This window comes from Danio rerio, chromosome 15 (genome assembly GCF_049306965.1).
Source record: "Danio rerio strain Tuebingen ecotype United States chromosome 15, GRCz12tu, whole genome shotgun sequence".
NCBI lineage: Eukaryota > Metazoa > Chordata > Actinopteri > Cypriniformes > Danionidae > Danio > Danio rerio.
Genome location: NC_133190.1, coordinates 35,320,449 through 35,340,000, shown reverse-complemented (window position 1 = coordinate 35,340,000; position 19,552 = coordinate 35,320,449). Strand labels below are relative to the sequence as shown.

At 36.3% G+C, this 19,552-nt stretch overlaps 2 protein-coding genes and 2 long non-coding RNA genes across 14 annotated transcripts in view; 1 reads left to right on the top strand and 3 right to left on the bottom strand.

The window, feature by feature from the left end:
• postnb (periostin, osteoblast specific factor b) overlaps positions 1 to 14,659 on the bottom strand; it is a 29,001-nt gene extending 14,342 nt beyond the window's left edge. For 8 of the 10 annotated variants that reach the window (XM_073922798.1, XM_073922799.1, XM_073922800.1 and 5 more), the window contains exons 1-10: positions 14,498 to 14,659; positions 13,065 to 13,163; positions 10,244 to 10,308; positions 7,716 to 7,873; positions 7,470 to 7,634; positions 7,240 to 7,386; positions 6,810 to 6,951; positions 4,955 to 5,167; positions 3,445 to 3,579; positions 1 to 87 (exon numbers count right to left, since the gene is read on the bottom strand). The exon at positions 1 to 87 is cut by the window's left edge and continues 62 nt beyond it. In XM_073922798.1, the coding sequence (XP_073778899.1) occupies positions 1 to 87; positions 3,445 to 3,579; positions 4,955 to 5,167; positions 6,810 to 6,951; positions 7,240 to 7,386; positions 7,470 to 7,634; positions 7,716 to 7,873; positions 10,244 to 10,308; positions 13,065 to 13,163; positions 14,498 to 14,616 (1,330 nt within the window). In that variant the 5' untranslated portion in view covers positions 14,617 to 14,659. 10 annotated transcript variants of the gene reach the window in all.
• The window catches only part of nbeab (neurobeachin b), a 770,985-nt gene that overhangs the window by 738,898 nt on the left and 12,535 nt on the right, over positions 1 to 19,552 (top strand). The window lies entirely within an intron of this gene.
• LOC141377872 (uncharacterized) lies at positions 14,688 to 16,036 on the bottom strand. Its single transcript, XR_012390968.1, has 3 exons — positions 15,893 to 16,036; positions 15,744 to 15,808; positions 14,688 to 14,771 (listed from the first exon to the last, which is right to left on the bottom strand). It is a non-coding gene; the product is annotated as an uncharacterized lncRNA (long non-coding RNA).
• On the bottom strand, positions 16,851 to 18,561 carry si:dkey-74i1.3. The gene is made up of 2 exons (NR_170085.1): positions 18,355 to 18,561; positions 16,851 to 17,248 (listed from the first exon to the last, which is right to left on the bottom strand). It is a non-coding gene; the product is annotated as a si:dkey-74i1.3 (long non-coding RNA).

Here is a 19,552-nt window from a genome sequence, read left to right as displayed (position 1 = left end):
ATAGCTGACTCAGCACAATTTTATTCTTCAGGATGTGGTTTTCCAGAATGATCTTCAGGAAGCTCTGGTCCATGGACATCACCTCATCTAGATTGCAGAGAAAAACAAAATGTATTGTTTCTCATCATGACAAGAAAACTATCCCCATTCACAAAGATTACAAAGACCAAAACTCAAAAAAATGGCCTTTGCTACTTGTTTAAACTCATTCATTCATTCATTTTCTTGTCGGTTTAGTCCCTTTATTAATCCGGGGTTTTTACGCAGCGGATGCCCATCCAGCCACAACCCATCTCTGGGAAACATTCACACACACTCATTCACACACACTCATACACTATGGACAATTTAGCCTACTCAATTCACCTGTACCGCATGTCTTTGGACTGTGGGGGAAACCGGAGCACCCGGAGGAAACCCACGCGAACGCAGGAAAAACATGCAAACTCCACACAGAAACGTCAACTGAGCCAAGGCTCGAACCAGCGACCTTCTTGCTGTGAGGTGACAGCACTACCTACAGCACCACAGCGTCACCCACTTGTTTAAACTACTTATTTAAAATGAGTCCAAACAACACAATATTAAGGTTTTTTGGGATAACTTAATTGTTTTATGTTAAATCCACTTAAATTTGTAAAAACGCTTAAATTAACTTAATTGATTTGTGTTGGGACAACATGAAGGAATATGTGTGGAACCAAAGAGTTTAGAATGACCAAGAGGCGACACTCAGTAGAACATTTCATTGCAACAGCAGCGCCCAGCAACAGCCCCGGATTCCACCATCTGAAAGCGATCAGCCGTCCATTGGATCTTATTGCTGTCACGATGGCAAGCAGCTGCTCTGTTTTTTATTTATTTATTTAAAAAGCGCATTAAAGCTGAGATACAACCTGAAAGACGACAATACAACACTTATACAACACTTACTATCACAATCATCAGCACTTTTAATAGTTTATTTTACAGACTTATATTAAGCTGTTGTTCTATAGGAGTTTTCATTCCAAAATGGCAGCCGTGCCATCTAGTGGCTGTTTCCCAAATTGCACTAGAGTGTCGCCTCTTGGCGATTCTGTGCTCTTTGGTGGAACCAAGAATTTTTTACAGCAAATATATATTCAAATCTAAACATAAATAAAGAGTCTATAGCATAAAAATGTTATGTTTCAAACTGCTATATTTAAAGACGTGGTCGTGGAGATGTGTTTAAAGAATTTACATTCCAGACAGGACTTTAAGTTATTGTAGCCTTAGGCACTGTCCCTTTACCACTGGCAGACTAGTAAAAGGAACAATTTTCCCTCTAAATATAATGTGATGAATGTGTTCATGTGTCATTAGACACAAATGAACCACAAACATGCGATGATGAGGTGAAACAGCCTCCTGTGAGGTCTGAAACCTGGAGCTGAAGCTTTTGTCTTAGTCTTTCACCATCTCTTGAGTGCTTTAAGCCCACTGAGGCCTATAGATTAACAGATAGACAGCTACTGTGTCAGCAAACTGTCTGTATGAATTGTCTGTTTTTACACCTGCTAACCCTCAAGCAATAAGAGGTACAGTATGCACAGCATAACTTGCATAGTTATGACAGCACAGGTTAAAAGGTTAGTTAGCCTAAAACTGAAAATTCAAAAAGTATTTACTCACACTTCACTTTTTCAAACCCGTTTGAGATTTTATCATTTGTTGCATATTTCTTTCAATGTTTTAAACAAGTAATCATTGACTTCCGTAGTATTTTTTTCCAACTGTGGCTACCAGTTTCCGGCATTCTTCAAATTAATTGCATCCCAAATGATACACTATAGACTATGCACTTATACACTATGCCCAAATGCACCTAAATAATAGACATTTGCTTGAACAATCCAAAATAAACAAATTAATCCATCCTCAGCCTCCTATCGCTCATCCCTTTCCTCTACATGAGCAAAGCTGTGGCCATTTTTTTAGAATCTTTAATGTGAATGGACCCTAGCAGACACACAAAATCATAAGACTTTAATATTAGGTTAGATTTAGGTCACCAGCATCTTAGGACAATGTTATTTTGACGTCCATTAACAACATGAAATGACATTGATATTTGGTTGATTTTAGGTTTTCTTGGAAAGTGACCAAAATCCAACGTCGAGCCAACTTCTTAAAGCAATGTTATATTGATATCAAATACCAACATTTATTTATCAGGTATGGCAACCAAAATCCAACGTCTGATAGATGTCATAGTGGTAACATCCACACAACGTCAAGCTGTAACATCATTAGACGTTGATGTTTTGTTGTTTTTAGGTTGCGTGGGAAAATAACCAAACTGCTACATCAGTCCGGTGTTGGACATTGACATCGGCCTAATGTTGAGTTCTGACATCAACCCAATTCTCATTTCCAAACAAAATGCAACATCCCATGATGTTGGGGTACAATGTCAATCTGATGTCATGTTGACGTCCCGTGCCTACTGGGACTACTGATACTATTAATATTACAAAATGACATAAAATAGTGCATATGAATGCAATTTGGGATTTATTATTTTGTGTTCAACAGAAAAACGGAATCCAAAAAGGTTTGGAACCACAAGAAAGTGAATTTATTATTCATAAATGATGCATTTCATTTTTTTGCCTAAAAGCCTCTTTTTATTTAAACAACTCTATTACAGTAGCTGTTTATGACCACTGTTTAGTCATATCACACATTAAAACAAATGTTTTTAAAAATCATAGTCTCCGGACTTGGTGCATCCCAGACACTGATGTTTTAGGTTAGAATAATTAGGAGATAACTTTAGAATGATTAGATCAGTCAGAATCAAGCATTTAATAGGCCTGTTGTGTGGCAATAAAAAGAAAGATGTAATCTTGTCTGACCATCTAAGATTGGGTCTTAACACCAAAAATTAACAAAAAATCCTCACCATTAACCAAAGTAGTTCTAAACGCTTCTGTTGATGACAAAACTAAATACTCAGAAGAATGTTGAAAAAAAAGTTGAAAAAAAAAATACTACAAAAGCCAATGGCTATTTTATTCCATCATTCTTCATAATATCTTTCTTTCTATTGAACAGAAGAAAGAAACTCAAACAGGTTTGAAACAAGTGAAGGATGTGTAAATTATGACGAAGTAAACTGAATCTGGTCAAACTTAACATTAGCATAATAATTTTGAATAGTATTAAAAGCACACTGTGAGCATATATTAGTTCAATTTGTTGTTCGCTTTTGACATCTGATAAAACATTTGGACTCTGAGATGTGTGACAACACTTTAGCAAGCTGATAGAGTCAAGGCACGTAAGCAAAAGAAAAACACATTTAAAAAAAAAAACTGGCAATAAGATAGAAGAAACAAGCAGCTGAGTTAAGCCAGGAAGACTGTGAAAATCTGAAAAGAGTTGGAGAGTGACGAGTATTGAGATGTGTTTGCTCACCGTTGAAGGCTGCATTGACTGGGGCCAGAAGCGTGTACTCAGCCTGGGGTCTCATCGCTGCAGACAAGCCCAGCTCTGTCAACATGTCACTGAAGGTGGCCTGAGATTGTCCAACCAACTCCATAACCTGTTTAGCTTAGATGAAAAAAGCAAAGTTGCAATATTTTGAAAGTATTGTAGAAAAGAAGGCAGTAATGGAGAGTTTGAGCTGGTGTGTGCATTTACAGTGTATTTCTAACAATTTAAATTTAAATTTAAACTCTGTTGAGTAGTAAAATTGTCAGTGCAGTTGTGGGCAAAGCACAAAGACAACCAAACAAAGTTTATTCAATGAGAATTAAACAGAAAGCACATTTCACTATTGAAGATTGTTCCCATCCCTTAAAATAAAATTTCAGATCTTGCCTTCAAATAAGATGTTTAATGCAACTTTAAGTAAAAAAAAAAATGTGTATCAAATGTCCTTGTGTACCAAATGTGCGGACTGCTGTTAAATTTGAGTTTTCAATGTAATATATGTAATGACATTGAAAGTTTTTGTGTTGCATGTTATGCGTGTAATGTAAACGCTGATGTGGTTGTGTGGTAAAGCCAAAGATAAATTCCCACTTGTCAAAAATAAAGAAAGTAAAAAAATAATTCTTAGTAAAATAATAAAAATATATATATATATATGCATTCCATTCATTATCTTTAAACTGGAATGATTTACAAATGTATAATTTACAGTAAACTGAATCAATTAATAATGTAAAATAATGCAAAATGCTTAAATATGAAAGGACTATTTCATTCTGTTACTAATTGTAAACCATACAGAGTTGACAATTAAAAAAAGTTGACAAATTTTAAAAGTTGACATTTTCTACCATTTTGTGCTTTAGCTCAAGATGCTAACCTCAAACCTCATACTAAATGACATTTCCAAATCTGAATGTTATGTATTTTCATCATATTATTGTTTTTAAAAGTGCATGAGAAATTCATTGAAATATTACAACAGGGTTGATAAACATGTGAAGTGAAGTGTTACAAACTAACTTTGAGAGGAGCACGTGATATGATTGATTGCGGCTGTTCTCTCATCAGTAATTATTAGTAAGCCAATAAGATCATTCCAAATTCACTATAAATAGCCTGAATAGCATTATTCCCTTATCTTTATTTTTAAAAGAATCCCCCATCCACCCTATCTCCCCCTTTTCCTTCTTTAACGGAAGAGCTCTCGAAAACTCCCTGATCTCGTTTCCCCTTACATGCTCATTGACCAGGCAGGAGCCCTGGGCTAAATGATCTCCCAGCTCAGGGTTCTCTCCCATAATCTGCTATCATTATCAAGCAATATCTAAGTATGACCTTTTGAAGTATATACCAGTGAATATGTAAACAATAAAAAACAACTTTATGATACTAAATGAATTTGGTGTGACTAAAACCCCCTTAAAATGTTAATACAATAGAAAAAGCTAATAGACAACACAATAAATAAAACAAAAAAAAATTTGCTAACCAGAGTCTGGCATGAGGACCTCATCGATGAGATGAATGACTCCATTGGTGGCGACAATATCCTTCTTGAGTACCATCTTGATGCCGTTGACTGTGAGACTGTCTCCGTCACAGCCAATCTCAATATTGCTGCCCTCCAGGGTTTCATGTGATGTGCCGGCCATGATGGCCTCAGAGCACTGAACAGAGTTCAACAGATGGTAGTTGAGGAGAGCTGGAAGAGAAGACACAGCAGTCTCTGTCATCCAACACATCTGTTATTCCTCTTACACGCCTCTTGAGATGAGAGGAAATCATGGAAAAATGATATTTGTTATGTTTCTTTCCCTCTTTTTTTTGATGTTTAGAACATGCCACAGGTACAAAAGCACAAATGGGAATGAGTCTGTTTCAAAATGCATCATAAAAAGTAGCTGAAATGACATTTTGAACAGTGATTTAAAACTCTTTTCTTATTTTTTATTTGAAACATATATTGAATTACTTAGCAAGCTCAACTTGTTTTAAAAGTTTATCCAGGATTCGTTGAAGGTCTTTTTTTTTCTGTTATAGGCCATCGATTGCAGTGAATAAACATTTCAAGTTGGTTTTTGACTGATTAAAAATAGCCATCGAATTTGTAATAGGTTTTCTTGGATGAAAATTATTGTAAATTCAAATATTATGATGGTTAATATTTGTAAATGCTGTGATTTGATGCACAGATTTTATACAATGCATGCAAACATTCACATGTCATTGCATCTCCCATTAGTTCCCAAAAGGAAACCTGGCGGGATCCTTGGGAGCCTTTGGGTCCTTTCTGAGTAAGTCTCTCAGCAGTTTCAAGCCATTTGACAGCAAATGGAGCACTCTGATCTCAAGTCAAAAGTCTGGCTAGGGACTAATAAGAGGGCGGAGATCCCATCACCGCCATTTTTCAATGGATCGTAAAGCTAACAGCTGTTTCCTGTCTATATGTATTGGCAAGACAAGAACAGTGCTCTTTTCAGAAGGTCTCAGATCTTTCTCCTTTGGCCTTACGATCAACATAATGCATTACATTTTTCTATCACTCTGGAAAACAAGAGCATCTGGAGCCAAGTGTGTGAATTTGTTCAAGCTGCCTGTCATTTCACTGCACTGTTCATTGTGCTGATGGTTTCATAGGCAGGCTATGCTTAATCATACCAGGCATTAGCATCTAGGTTAAACTTGGTGTTTCCTTTTTCATTTCCCTGCCTTTCCTCAATTTAAACTGCTTCAGTAGCAGATCAAATGTCTTTCCGCTTGGCCACAAATATGGCTATAATATTAGTTTTATTTTCATTTTCACTCAGGCAGTTAATATAAACCCTAGTGTACTTCAAACAAACCTTATATTCATTAGAGTGGATTATTATGTCATTCCTTTACACGATCGCCAAAATTGAACTGAATGAATTCCAAAGCAAACATCAACCACTGTATTCCAAAAATACCAAAAGGCGTACCCATGAACTTTCTTTCTGCTGCCAAAAACATTCAGATTTGATCTCATCTCCAAGTGACTCAACTGTAGCCCTGTCTCAATCTCAAAGCAGTCCCTAAAGTGTGGTTATGGCACCATTTGCAAACTGTCTGCAAATTCCACAGCTCAAGGCACATCTGGTTTGAAAGGGGGCAAAATAACCCTTGGCCCCTCTCAGTTGACTCATATCAACAAACACGGCACGAGGGAACCACCAATCCCTTGATTTCCTGCACCTTTGTCTCATTAAATAAGAATAAAGATTTCTTTGTGCCAAGTCTGCCATCAATACGGGACTAAACGTGTCTGCTTGGCTACTCTGTTTGAGAACAGCGCAATGGGAAGTCATGTGGCTTTACGGGTTTACCTTGGAGGGACTTCTTGTCTTTCATGAGCCTGTCCAGAACCTCTCTACCCAACTTGTCAAAGGCAGCATTGGTGGGGGCAAATAGGGTGAAGTGTCCTGGCTCACCCAGCTTGTCGATCAATCCAGAATCAGTAGCTACAGTCTGGACAAAAATAGAAACATCTTTTGTTCAACGGTTTTGAAACACAGATCATGCCTAAATAGTTCTAAGCAGGGGTGACCAAACTCAGTCCTGGAGTGCCGGTGTCCTGCTGAGTTTAGCTCCAACTTGCTTCAACACACTTACCAGGAAGTTTCTAGTATATCTAGTAAGAACTTGATAAGCTGGTTCAGGTGTGTTTGATTAGGGTTGTAGCTAAACTCTCCAGGACACCGGCCCTCCAGGATCGAGTTTGGACAACCTTGGTTCTAAGTTTCACTTAAGACTTACGCTCAAAGTGCTCAAATCATCTTCCACTTCGATCATATCCTGAATGGTGCTGCCAACTGCTGTGATGACGCGGTCAATGACATGAACAACTCCGTTGGTGGCCACCTGGTTGCCGTGAATGATCCTGGCACAGTTCACTGTGACTACCTAAATAAGGACCATATGTAGAATCAATCCCTCATGAGCTAGCAAGTAACCATAATTCTCTGTTTCTCAAAATATCAAGTTACCCCATTGGAGTAATGATTGATGTGCAGGCTCAAGTCGTTGTACATAGAGGTAGCGGTCATTCCATTCTTGAGGTCTTTAGTGAGGAGACGCTTGTTGACCATGTGGTAGTGAAGAGCATTGTACAGCTCGATATTCACATTGCTCACCAGAGCATTTCTCACCTCCTGTAAGACAAAGAGCAAGTCAATGCAAAAAATGTCTAGGAATAGCTTGATTCCCATGTGCTTGGTGGAGAGAGATTTTACCGCTTCGAGAAGATCCCAGGCATCGTTACTGGGTGCAAAAAAGGTGTATGATCCTGCACCTTCAATCTCTTGCCGGAGTTTGGAAATATCTGAGTAGTCTTGAGTAGTTTTTGCTTTGACTAGACCCAGGGTTCCAAAAACGTTGTCAATGGGAGCAACTATAAGGAAAGTGACATAAAAATTGCAGCATAATTATGGCTTTCGAAGAGAGTGGTGCAGGTAAAGCATCAAAAGTAGAGTTCTCTTTGGTGGGATTTCCTGTGGATTTTATAATAGATTCTTTTTTAAATTATAAGAAAAATATTATCTGTGGTAAACATAACAATACTGAACAACGAAAGGCATGTTTATTTAAAAATATATACATTTTTAAGTATTCGCTTGTTAAGTGTGACGTCACGCGAAGCGGCTTCCGGTTCTAAGCACTGTACCAAACTGTATGAAGAGACTCAATGAATGGTAATAAGAAACGTTTAAAAAGCGATGTAATACTTTCGAAAATCATGATCGCAATATATACAATTAAAGTCAGAATTATTAGCCCCCCCGTTTATTCTGCCCCCAATGTCTGTTCAACAGAGAGATTTTTTCAACACATTTCTGAACACAATAATTTTAATAACTCATCTCTAATAACTGATTTATTTTTTATTTGCAATTTTGACAGTAAATAATATTTCACTAGATATTTTTCAAGACACTTCTATACAGCTTAAAGTGACATTTAAAGACTTAACTAGGTTAACTAGATAGGTTAGGCTAATTAGGCCAGTCATTGTATAACGATGGTTTGTTCTGTAGACCATTGAAAAAAAAGTTAGCTTAAAGGGGCTAATAATTTTGACCGTAAAATGGCCTTTAAAAATTAAAAGCTTTTATCCTAGCCAAAATAAAACAAATAAGACTTTCTCCAGAAGAAAAAATATTATCAGACATACTGTGAAAATGTCCTTGCTCTGTTAAACATCATTTGGGAAATATTTTAACAAAATAAATAAATTCAAAGGGGGGCTAATAATTCTGTCTCTATATATTCATGCCTAATATCCGATAGCCAGAAAGTGATAAATTTTTTATAAATTGTTAATATATTGGTGTCTGTGATGCAGCAAGTTATATACAATTCACTTTTATCCATGATATGATTAAAAAATCATAAACGAAATAAACGAAAAATTTCTCAATTCAAATGTGTAGCAGCTTGGACCCGGAAACAGAATTTCATACGTCACGACTTAACAAGCAGATTAAGTATGACATGCATGATTCTAAGAAGTCAGTAATTATATAAGAATGTTTGAGGCTTTACAGCTTAACAAAATGCCCAGGTATTATCCGTTATGTTTACCACGAACCATATTTTATTAACTAATTGAAAATTCCTATTAAAAAACCCACAGAGTAACCCACAGTGAATTATCAGTAAAGAAGTAAAGAACCCACAGTGAATTATCAGTAAAGAAGTAAAGAACCCACAGTGAATTATCATATTAGCTAGTAATTATACTTAGCTTATCATGTTAAATAATCATTATTCTCTGGGGCTCAGACACACTCTCTCAGTTCAAAACTAGATTAAAGATCTTTTTACTAAAGCATACAAAAGCGGCCCTTAATGCATTGCATAACGGTATGATGCATGAATGTGCTTCACGCAGGTGAGCTGGCTTGACAACCACCTGTAGGACACACTCCTCCTTAATACACCAGACATTGTGTTACAAACTCTCATATGCTTTACATACTTGTTTCTATGTTTGTTTATATAACTGCTATTTTCATTTGTAACATTTGTCTACGCTCATTTTTTTTTCTTTATGCTCTATTTTCACCTGGTGGTACTCATTCTGAGGTCCCTAAAGAATATACAGAACCATTGATGCGATCCAAGACCTGTGAAGAGATGATCCCAAGGTATCCATAATCCTGGACCAGGCCGTATCTTGAGCTCATGCTGTGGTCGTCATGGAAAAATGAAGTGCATAAGACTGATTCCTGAAAAACCACCATGACAAAAGAGTCCCTGCATTGATCCTGTGGGCCAGTCTGTCCTCCCGCCGGAGCACTACTCACACCTGAAGATTCTCTACGATGGACGTCCAGCTTCTCCAGCCTCCGACACCTAGACTGCAGCTCCACACAGGAAGTTTGGCCAGAAGAAAAAAGTTTGTGCCCAACAGAGCCTGGTCTCTCTCTAGGTTTTTTTTTTCCCTCACTTCATCAATTTGTGAAGTTTTATTCCTTAACACTGTCATCACTGGCTTGCTTGGATCAGGACTTGTGGAGCTGCGCTTGGGTGGATTCGTTCTTCAGTGTTTGGACTTTCAGCAGTGAAATTTAAACCACACTGAACTAAACTAAACTTAACTTCAACTCTGAAATCTGGACTTTACTAGAACTATGATAAGCTGCCTTGACACAATCTACATTGTGAAAAGGGCTATATAAATAAACATGAATTGAATTGAATTGAATTTAATTATTAGGATTTCCAATGTTAGAAAGCAACTATTATAAAACCAACCAACCTGCAGGACAGCCACGCTGGCCTGCCAGCTCCATGTAACCTGGGCAACACTCATACAACACGGTCCTGGATAAAGACATAAAACAAGAAGAACATGTGTTAAATATGTATGAAAAACTCAGACATTTGGCGCCACTTGAAAAAAAATACAATACCAGTAGTGTACAGACTCAAATTCATTTTTTTTATTCCTGGATGCCATTCACTCATCGTTACAAGCTATCCTGATTTTAATGATAACACAGTTCATGGTTCTGGACAGACAGTCTTTCCATATGGCAACCATTAACTGACTTTGTACATAAACATGCTATGTGGTCCCGTGGATTCTGCTGTATTCCACTATTATTATGTTGTCACAGCATTGCATTAATACTTAAAGTGCCCTGAAGCTAAGCACTGAAACCAACTTGGTGGTTTGGTAGGGCTGAGGGGTATTTTTTTGGATCCAGGATGCCTTTAAAGTAAATTTACAACCCTTGGTTTTGGAAGTTACAATGTACAATGGAAGGAAATGTCGAATCAGCAGGTTTCCAGTAATGGAGGTTGCATTCTGGTTTTTCTGTTTTCTTTGAAAGCGGCCCTTAAAACATTCAAACCAAGCTTGTAAATATGTTTTCATGGCCACACAAACTGAATCTCATGAATGAGAAGACATTGTGTTCTTGGTAGGATGAAGAAACAAATCTAAAAATATATTATCCACATTTAAAACTACACATATGTAAAGTAAATGTAATATATAATAATAATAAGCATTACTTATGTAGATATAGAAGCAACATAGAAACAACATGTTTTGCACAGTTGAATTATAATATAAAAGTCCACCATAAACATTCTTTGTAAAACCAAAGAATTTTTGTGCATCATTACTCCTTTTTATTTCTTTTCCACTCATTTTAACCAGTTGCAAGTTCATATGCATCATAACAAGCTCTTAATATGAGTAATGGGTACAATAAAACTCACCTAAGCTAATTATGCCAACTATACAGCAGCCATATTGTAGAGTTAATAAAGAGCTGATAATGGGAAACAGGTTTTTTACTAGCTCCTCAGAGAAAACATCACTGGAGAGTTACGATCCTCTGAGAGCTTCTCAAAGCTGCTTGTTTTAAATCCACTCCAGCGGTGGTGGAGATTCACAGATGGACACTAGTCAGGGTTAATGGGAAGCCCTCGTGGAAATCTCAACGCCATCAAAATGTTTCCATCTGAAGCATATTGCTGGATTCCACAGAAAAATAAAACAGCCTGCAAATCACCAAATGAAAACTGACATCCACTGGTTAAGTCTGTGGATTGGGATAGAGCAATCAGGAGACATGCAAAATTATCCTCTATTTGACTGCCGTAATAAGGATCCAGAAGGCAAAGGCTTTGGAGCGGTCTGAGAGATTAGACTCTCGCCAAAACATAAAGCATCTCTCCCAAAAATGAAAGGAAAACATGACTCCAGTTGACCAGGCATGCAGAGAGAATACAACCACATTAATCATTTGGGGGAAGGTCAGATTTTCCCCAAGTTCCTCCTGGTGAGTTGCTAGTTCAAAGGATTCACAATAATACACACATGTCCAAACCATTAGGAGGGAAATAAACCATCAGATGGTGGAGATATCTACCAAAATATATGAAGGTAAGCTTTGTAGAACATCAAACCGATCACTTCAAAAGAACTTCCCTCATCTGCACTCTGAAAAGCTGTTAGTAATCTCTGCGGGAGATCTAAGACTGTCATACTCAACTCATTTATATAAGCTAAGCACACTAAACCAGATATTTACAAAGATTGCCAGACCGCTATGTAATGGTCTGCTGAGCAGAGAGAAAATGCTCAGTGCAGAACTTTTCCTGGCGTTCTGATTTTCAAAAGTGCAAGATAAGCAGAATATCTCGGGCAAGTCTGGCTTTGCAACTAAGGAAGTCAGAAACCACTGGAGGTTACCTCACATCGGTGCTGTTTGGTCACATGTGAGAGGTCTGGGTAACCTCTTTACATTGCCATTGCTCTTTTTTTCCAGTCACGGAAAAAGAAATTGAAACCGGAGACATAACCAACTCTACATGAATCAAGGGTTGTGGTTGACCATGCTGGCCTCCAGAAACCACCACCTCATTAATGGAGCATTCACAGTAGGACACTAAGATGAGTGCTGCTCATCTTACCCTATGCTGTTGATCTAGATGGTGGAAATTTGCTGTTGTTGTTGTCTTTAAAATTTCACACATCTTTAAGTTTGCTTAGAGCTTCCAGAAAAACAAAAGAGCCTGCTGACATTTCCTTGCAGACAGATGTGTAATCTCGCCCTAGGACAGAAATTTAAGAAAGGGTGTTTCAACACAAGCCAAGCACTCCAGGCGAGCTCTATACTGCTTGCTTTAATCATAGATGGCATGTCCTGACAATGTCAGTGGGTCTCACCATTTTATACCAATTAAGGCTTTGCAATTCTCTGGTTTGTGAGGGTTAGTGCTGTAGAATCCCATGGAATTTGGATTGTTGCAATGAAGTAATTCTTTTTCTATTTACCCCATCTATGTTTTGGCAGGCATAATGAACAGTAAATCTACTGTCACACTCAAATTCTGCATTTTACAAAGCAAGCATTGTAAATTCAACTATTAAGATGCATTTGGCGCTCCCCTTAAGCAGGAAATCATATGTACATGTAACTGCTGGAAACCTTCCCGAACTCTTACCAGTTGGGAGAGTGAACTTTCACCTTTGACCACTGGGAGCAGCTGGAACTTTCCAGTTTCTGTCAAAGAGACAGGATTTGTAATGGCCTGCAGAAATCATAAAACATCACACTTACGCTGTCTTTCCACAAATGGCCCCTTGGTACCAATTACGACAAGTACTGAAATATTTCTTCTTTGTCCCCACGACTTGCTGGAGAGCACACATATTTGGTCTGCAGAGAGGTAAAGGTAAGAAAGGATGAAATGAGTAAATCGAGACAAAAAAGCAACAGAAAATTGGTTTAAACACTAGGATATTATAGTTTGGCTTTAATATAATGGGGTAAAATTAGGATAATGTACTTTAAAACACCCAGTCCACACACACACACACACACACCCATACACACCCAAACACAAACACATTTTTGTAAAAAAACAACAACAAAAAAAACATATAAATTAAGTATACACAAAATAAAAAAGGACATTTTATTTTAAGCTACAATTCTAGCTATTAACAATTCATTAACTATACCTTTTGCCTCAATAAAATCATAATTTGCTACTTATTAATAGTTATTAAGGTTACTAGTTAGGTTTAGGTATTGGAAAGGATAATAAAAAATAGAAAAATACATTACAAAGCACTCAAAACTTTTAACCTGACTGTGAACAAATAAATTACTAATTTCACGCTTAATGATTTATTTAAAAAAACAAAATATTATATTATATTAAAGACAATATTATTTAGTATGACAATAAACTAGAATGAATGACAATATTTCATTACACCAGAAAGATCAGATTAGATATATTTTTACAGTCTTTCAGTTTACCTTAAATAAGACATTTTATAATAACATTTTAATGAGTATTAATAATAATAATAATAATAATAATAATAATAATAATAATAATAATAATAGTAATAATAATAACGACACATGCTAAATAAAAGATTTAGCATCAATAAACTAAACAAATATCCCTTCCCTTTGTTTTATGTTGTTTGTAATTACTAATTTCACTCTTAATTAATTATTAAAAAATTTATATAGGTCATAAATATTATTTATTATGACAATAAACTAGCACGAATGACTATATTTCATTACACCAGAAAGATCAGATAAGATATATTTAACAGTCTTACAGTTTAGCTTAAATAAGACATTTTATAATAGCATTATAATGAATAATAATAATATTAATCATCCTCATAATAATTACATGCAAAAAAAAGATGTATCTATAAAAACAAATATCTCTGATTTTGCGCTTTGTTTTTTGTTGTTTGAAGTTACTAATTTCACTCTTAATTATTATTAAATTTTTTAATTATAGGTCACAATCATAATTCAATTATTTACAATTTATCACAATTATTATATATTTCTTTACACCGGAAAGGTCAGATAAGATATATTTCTACAGTTTATTATAAATAAGACGTTTTATAATAACATTATTATGAATAATAATAATAATAAAAATAGCTACACGTGCAAAATAAGAATAATAAAAAAAATTAACATCAATAAATTAAACAAATATCTCTTACCCTTGTTTCTTTGCACGAATACGGCTGTGTGCAACTATTTTGTCATAAGCTGAAGAATCTGCCTGGTCAAAGGCAGACAGCACAAAGAGTGCAAAAGTAGCTGCAAAGAGGAGCTTCATCCCTGCTTTCTCCTCTGTGAGACTTCAGAGCAAGAAATGGGCTTGAGCTGAGGGGGAGAGGGCTTTTATAGCTCAGCTCTGAAGATACTGGCAGACTGTCAGTGCACCAGCCTCTCCTGTTCACCAGTATGGCTCTATGATCTCACCTCCTAACACTGAATAAGCAAAACACAATTGCAGAGGATTAAAAACCAACCACCAGATGAGGTGTGAGGAGGAAATGTTGTACCAGAAGAATAATGATATACACAGGCAGCGATTTCAGTTTATATTAGGACGGGTTTGGAATGTTCACATTTAATCACTTTTTTAAAATACTACTAATCATTGTTATTCCCCAATTTAATAGGTGCTAACCCTCATTGGTGATATTTTAATATAGCAGAAGAAAATATGCATAAATATGAAACACATGCATGCAGTTACACAACGATTTCATAACCAAGTTTCCATAAATCAGAGAAATGCATCTAATTTACATTTCTCTCATTTAACAGCACATTATTCATTAAAAATTATATTATCACCTTGAGCAAACAGTTAAAATTCAGAATGCCTCTTGTGTTACCATGTAAAAATCATGTAAAACATTTGAGAAATTCTTAAAAATGTGTAACGTAAATGTACGTTTTCTTTGTTACAAATGGTCAAATTATTATTTTGGCTTATTACCAGGTATGCCAAATAATGATTGCGGTCTCAGACTTCTCAACTTTATGCTTTTCAGTAAGTCATATAACTGTATAAGACATTAAAGTATTTTTTAAGAAGTCTGGTAAACTTGAAGCGTTTCAGATTCAGTTAAGCAAGAAGAACATCATTTTACAAATCAATGGCTCCTGGAATAGAGTATAAATCAGTTTTACATAACACCATTGTTTCAATCCAAATATCCACATATTGACAATAATACCCACTCAAGCCCCAATAAAGCCTCTCCTACAGTGGTTTCCTCCAGATTCATGTCTCTGCTTGGCTCACTCTTGTGGCCAGATGTACACATAACTTTGAAAAGATGGCCCTATCTATTACAACCTTTAGAACTTTTTAGATGGGTGGCTCCATCTTGTGGAAGCCTGCACCGTTGCAACAACGACATAAAATGTAAATGTTTTCGCATACTTTACTGTTAGCAGAGTTTGAAGTCGCTGGTCACCAGCCGTCTTTAAAGAGCACTTTTGTCCCGGGACTTCTAGAAAAATCGAACTTTAGTGTCATTCACAGTTATAAAGCATGCAGGTTAAGTGAACATAAACACGTTTTTCCAAACACTCACATCATCTTCCTTTGATAGCAAGCACGCCGACATTTGACGGGATTTATTATAATGAAACATTGCTTATTTAGTCCTCACACCATCAAAGACGTAGAAGACCTTTTCCCCGCGAATATTCATTCGAAATGGTCCTTGACGATGCATAAAATTCAATTAAAAAAACAGCAAGGATAAAATTAAGTGATTAAATTTTAAACTCCGTTTAATTACTTATCAATTGATAGATTTAGTAAGCATAATCTTATTTGATCAAATAGAGAGTTATAATTCTAAATTGGATATAAAATGAATTCGCTCTATGCACGGCGGCGCGTGACACATTTCCGGTAAAATTTAAGACCCCGAGCCTACTTCCGCCGATCGTACAGTACAGTGCTACAACAGGAGCGCTACTGATAAAAACGAGTAATGTTTTGGACAGTTGTCTTAATGTTTTATGCCATTATAGCCCACTTATATATGTTTATGTCAGCTACATAAATATGACATCTAAACGTTTAAAAGTGTCATTTCAAAGACGTGAGAACAGTACTTGTAGATACCACTGCTGTGTTCAGCAACGCACAGCGTCAGAAATTTAACTCTTACCTTAGTTTCCACACGTTTCCAAAAGACAAAGTCGTGCAGAAGAGGTGGGTTGTTGATATTAAACGTGAGAATTTTACAGAAACAGAAAAAACAAGAGTGTAGCTGACAATTTCAGTCTAGAAAACTGATCGAGGCTCGAGTGCCAACCGGATGCAGACATTTAAAGAAAGGAGCTTTTATGGCAAATAATAGTATATTTTCATTGCCTTTGAAGTAAAAAAAAACTGAACATTAATATACATAAACATTTCTTAAGCTACTTTCTAAGTGCAATTTTTTAATTCAGAATAAAGACCTTTATTTTATTCACTGTACATATAAAATATAATTCACTGTATATAATTTGAAATAAAAATTGTCAAAAAAAATGTAACATTTTGAAAAAAATATTTAATTCAGATGAACAGAAACAATGACATTGAATCAGTTGTTTTCTTGAATCAGGTGCTTCTTCTGTAACTTGTGCATAGAGAGGTATTTGGGCTTATACGTATTGAATAAATAAATAAATCACCCCTCTGTTTCATGGAACTTAACACATAATTGATCCATTCCAAACAATTGTTCATGTGACAACACACATTACACATTTCAGAGTAATGGGCTGTCTGGAAAAGCAAAGCAACCAAATGTTTGCATATCCCACTCTCAGCCACACAAGAGCAGGAGCTATAAACTAGCAGGCGATGGCATGGATCTTCTGACGGATGTCCGCTCCAGGATGAAGTAACACATAAAATTTTCTAGCTCTGAATCTCATTATGTTACCTAGAAAACAGAAACAAGAATATTAATAGGTTTTTAAAGAGAGTCATTAAAGGCAGTTCACGCAAAACTGAAAATTCTATTTCCTTCACTTGTTCTAAACCTGTTTGAGTTTGTTTCTGATGTTTAACACAAACAAAAATAATTTGAAGAAAGCTGGAAACTTGCAACCATTGATATTCATAGTAGTTCTTTTTCCTACTATGGAAGTCAATGGTTACAGGTTTTCAGCTTTCTTCAAAATTTCTTCTTTTGAAAGGCATCTGCAGCAATATCATCAGGTTAAACTACACAGTAAATCATTAATTTAAATTATTTAAAAGTAGCTCCCTTTAGTCACACTTTAAAATAAGGATTCATTAGTTAATGTATTTGCTCACTATTAAAAGAACTATTTAATATTTAATAGTTAGCATTGTTAAACTAATTTACTAATGAATAAAAATCCAAAGTCATGCTTGTTAACATTAGCCATTACATTGTGAGTTAACAAGCACAATGAATAAGCATTTGTTCATTAACATAAAAAACTAATAAATATTGCAATAGACAAATCGTTGATGTGAAATTAACTAATGACACTATATTGTTTTGGGTCACCCTCCCATTTAATTACAATGTTATCGACTAAATAGAAAGCATGCTATCTACACTGTTACACTGCATCTGTCATCTACACTGTTTCAGCAATAACTCTCAGCATTGACACAGTGCTATTTGTCTGTTGTGGATGGAACGGCATTGTATTATTTTATTCCTAATATATCTTGCTCAATAATCATGCTTACAAGCTAAGAAAGCATCTGTGTTTCTGTAATTATCCGAACTGAACAGTGGTGGTCACTTTAGAACAGTAAAAGTATGAATGGGACAGAACTTCACATGTTTGCTGTCCTACTCTCAGCTGGTGAGGAGACTCCGATTTCTTCATAGATCTATCGGTAGTAATGAGCTCTCACTAAGATCTTATTCCTGCCCTGTTTTTACCTGACACTTTGAGACAGAATTACGTACACATATGATTATTTTTACTTACGTGATAAAGCTGCAGATGGACGGATCGTAAGAGTATTAACGCTAAAGTTAGCCTTCAGGCTAGCTGAACTTACCTTCATAATTGCACAGGTAGGAAGATGCATACAACTTGAAACCTTTCTCAAGCTTTGCTCTGCGGTGTTGTAGAACACATCCGGACAATCATTTGCACATCGTTGACCATAATTTACTCGCAAACAGCGAGTAAATATTGACGACTCTGCCATAATACTGTTTACCTCCGCTTAAAATCACCCAGACCGGAAGCTGGACCGCGGCCTTAGTCAAAACGCGGAAGTAATGCGTGCATATAGCCCATTGACTGGTCTGAAAAACTGAACATCATATGCAGATTATTTTTTAGCCTACTTATTCCAAAAGATAGGCTATTATGTACATCTGTCGATACACAGGACTGTACACAACTGGTTTTATTAATTAATTAATTATTATTATTATTATTATTATTATTATTATTATTATTATTATTATTATTATTATATTTATTTGACTGTGATGGACCTGTTACTTATTTTTTGTAAAGACTTGACACAATCTCTACCTCTAGCAATGGTAATGCTTTAAATGGCACCTATGGTGAAAAATCTACTTTTCAAGCTGTTTGGACAGACATGTGTGCAAGTATAGTGTATAGACTGTCATATTGGGGTGATATAAACACACACAGTCCTTTTTTTTTTTTTTCAATTTAACAACAAAAAAACGGTGGACCAATTGGAGCGGTTTTCAGACCGACCGCAACTTTACGTAGGAGTGCGGTCCCCCGCCCACCAATAATGATTGACAGCCTCGCGTCACAATCATATCCTCAGTTACTTGTTGCACATCCGCCATTTTTAGCGTGTGAGTCAAAGCGATATGATTAAAGGAACACCCTTGCTCTATTTTTTGATGAAAGCCTCATTGGGCTCAACACAAGATCAATATTCTCCACATTATTGCTCTAATCGGATTTATTGCTTGTACCTTTTGCGTGGCGACGTGCATTTCTGAGTTCTGGGCATGGGTTTATGTCGGGGTGCACGCGGCGGAGCTTCTGGTTAGTGGCTCGGCGCTGCGCGGGTTTCTGGCGCAATGCACGTAGCGAAGCTTCGGGTAAGTGGCTTGGCGCGGTGTGGGTTTCTGTCGTGGTGCATGCGGCAGAGATTCGGGTCAGCGGCTCGGCGCGGCGCCATTGTGTTTGCCCTGGTGGAGGCTTTTGTTAGGAGTTCTGAAATGCGTGACACTTTATGTTTTAAAGACACAAATGAT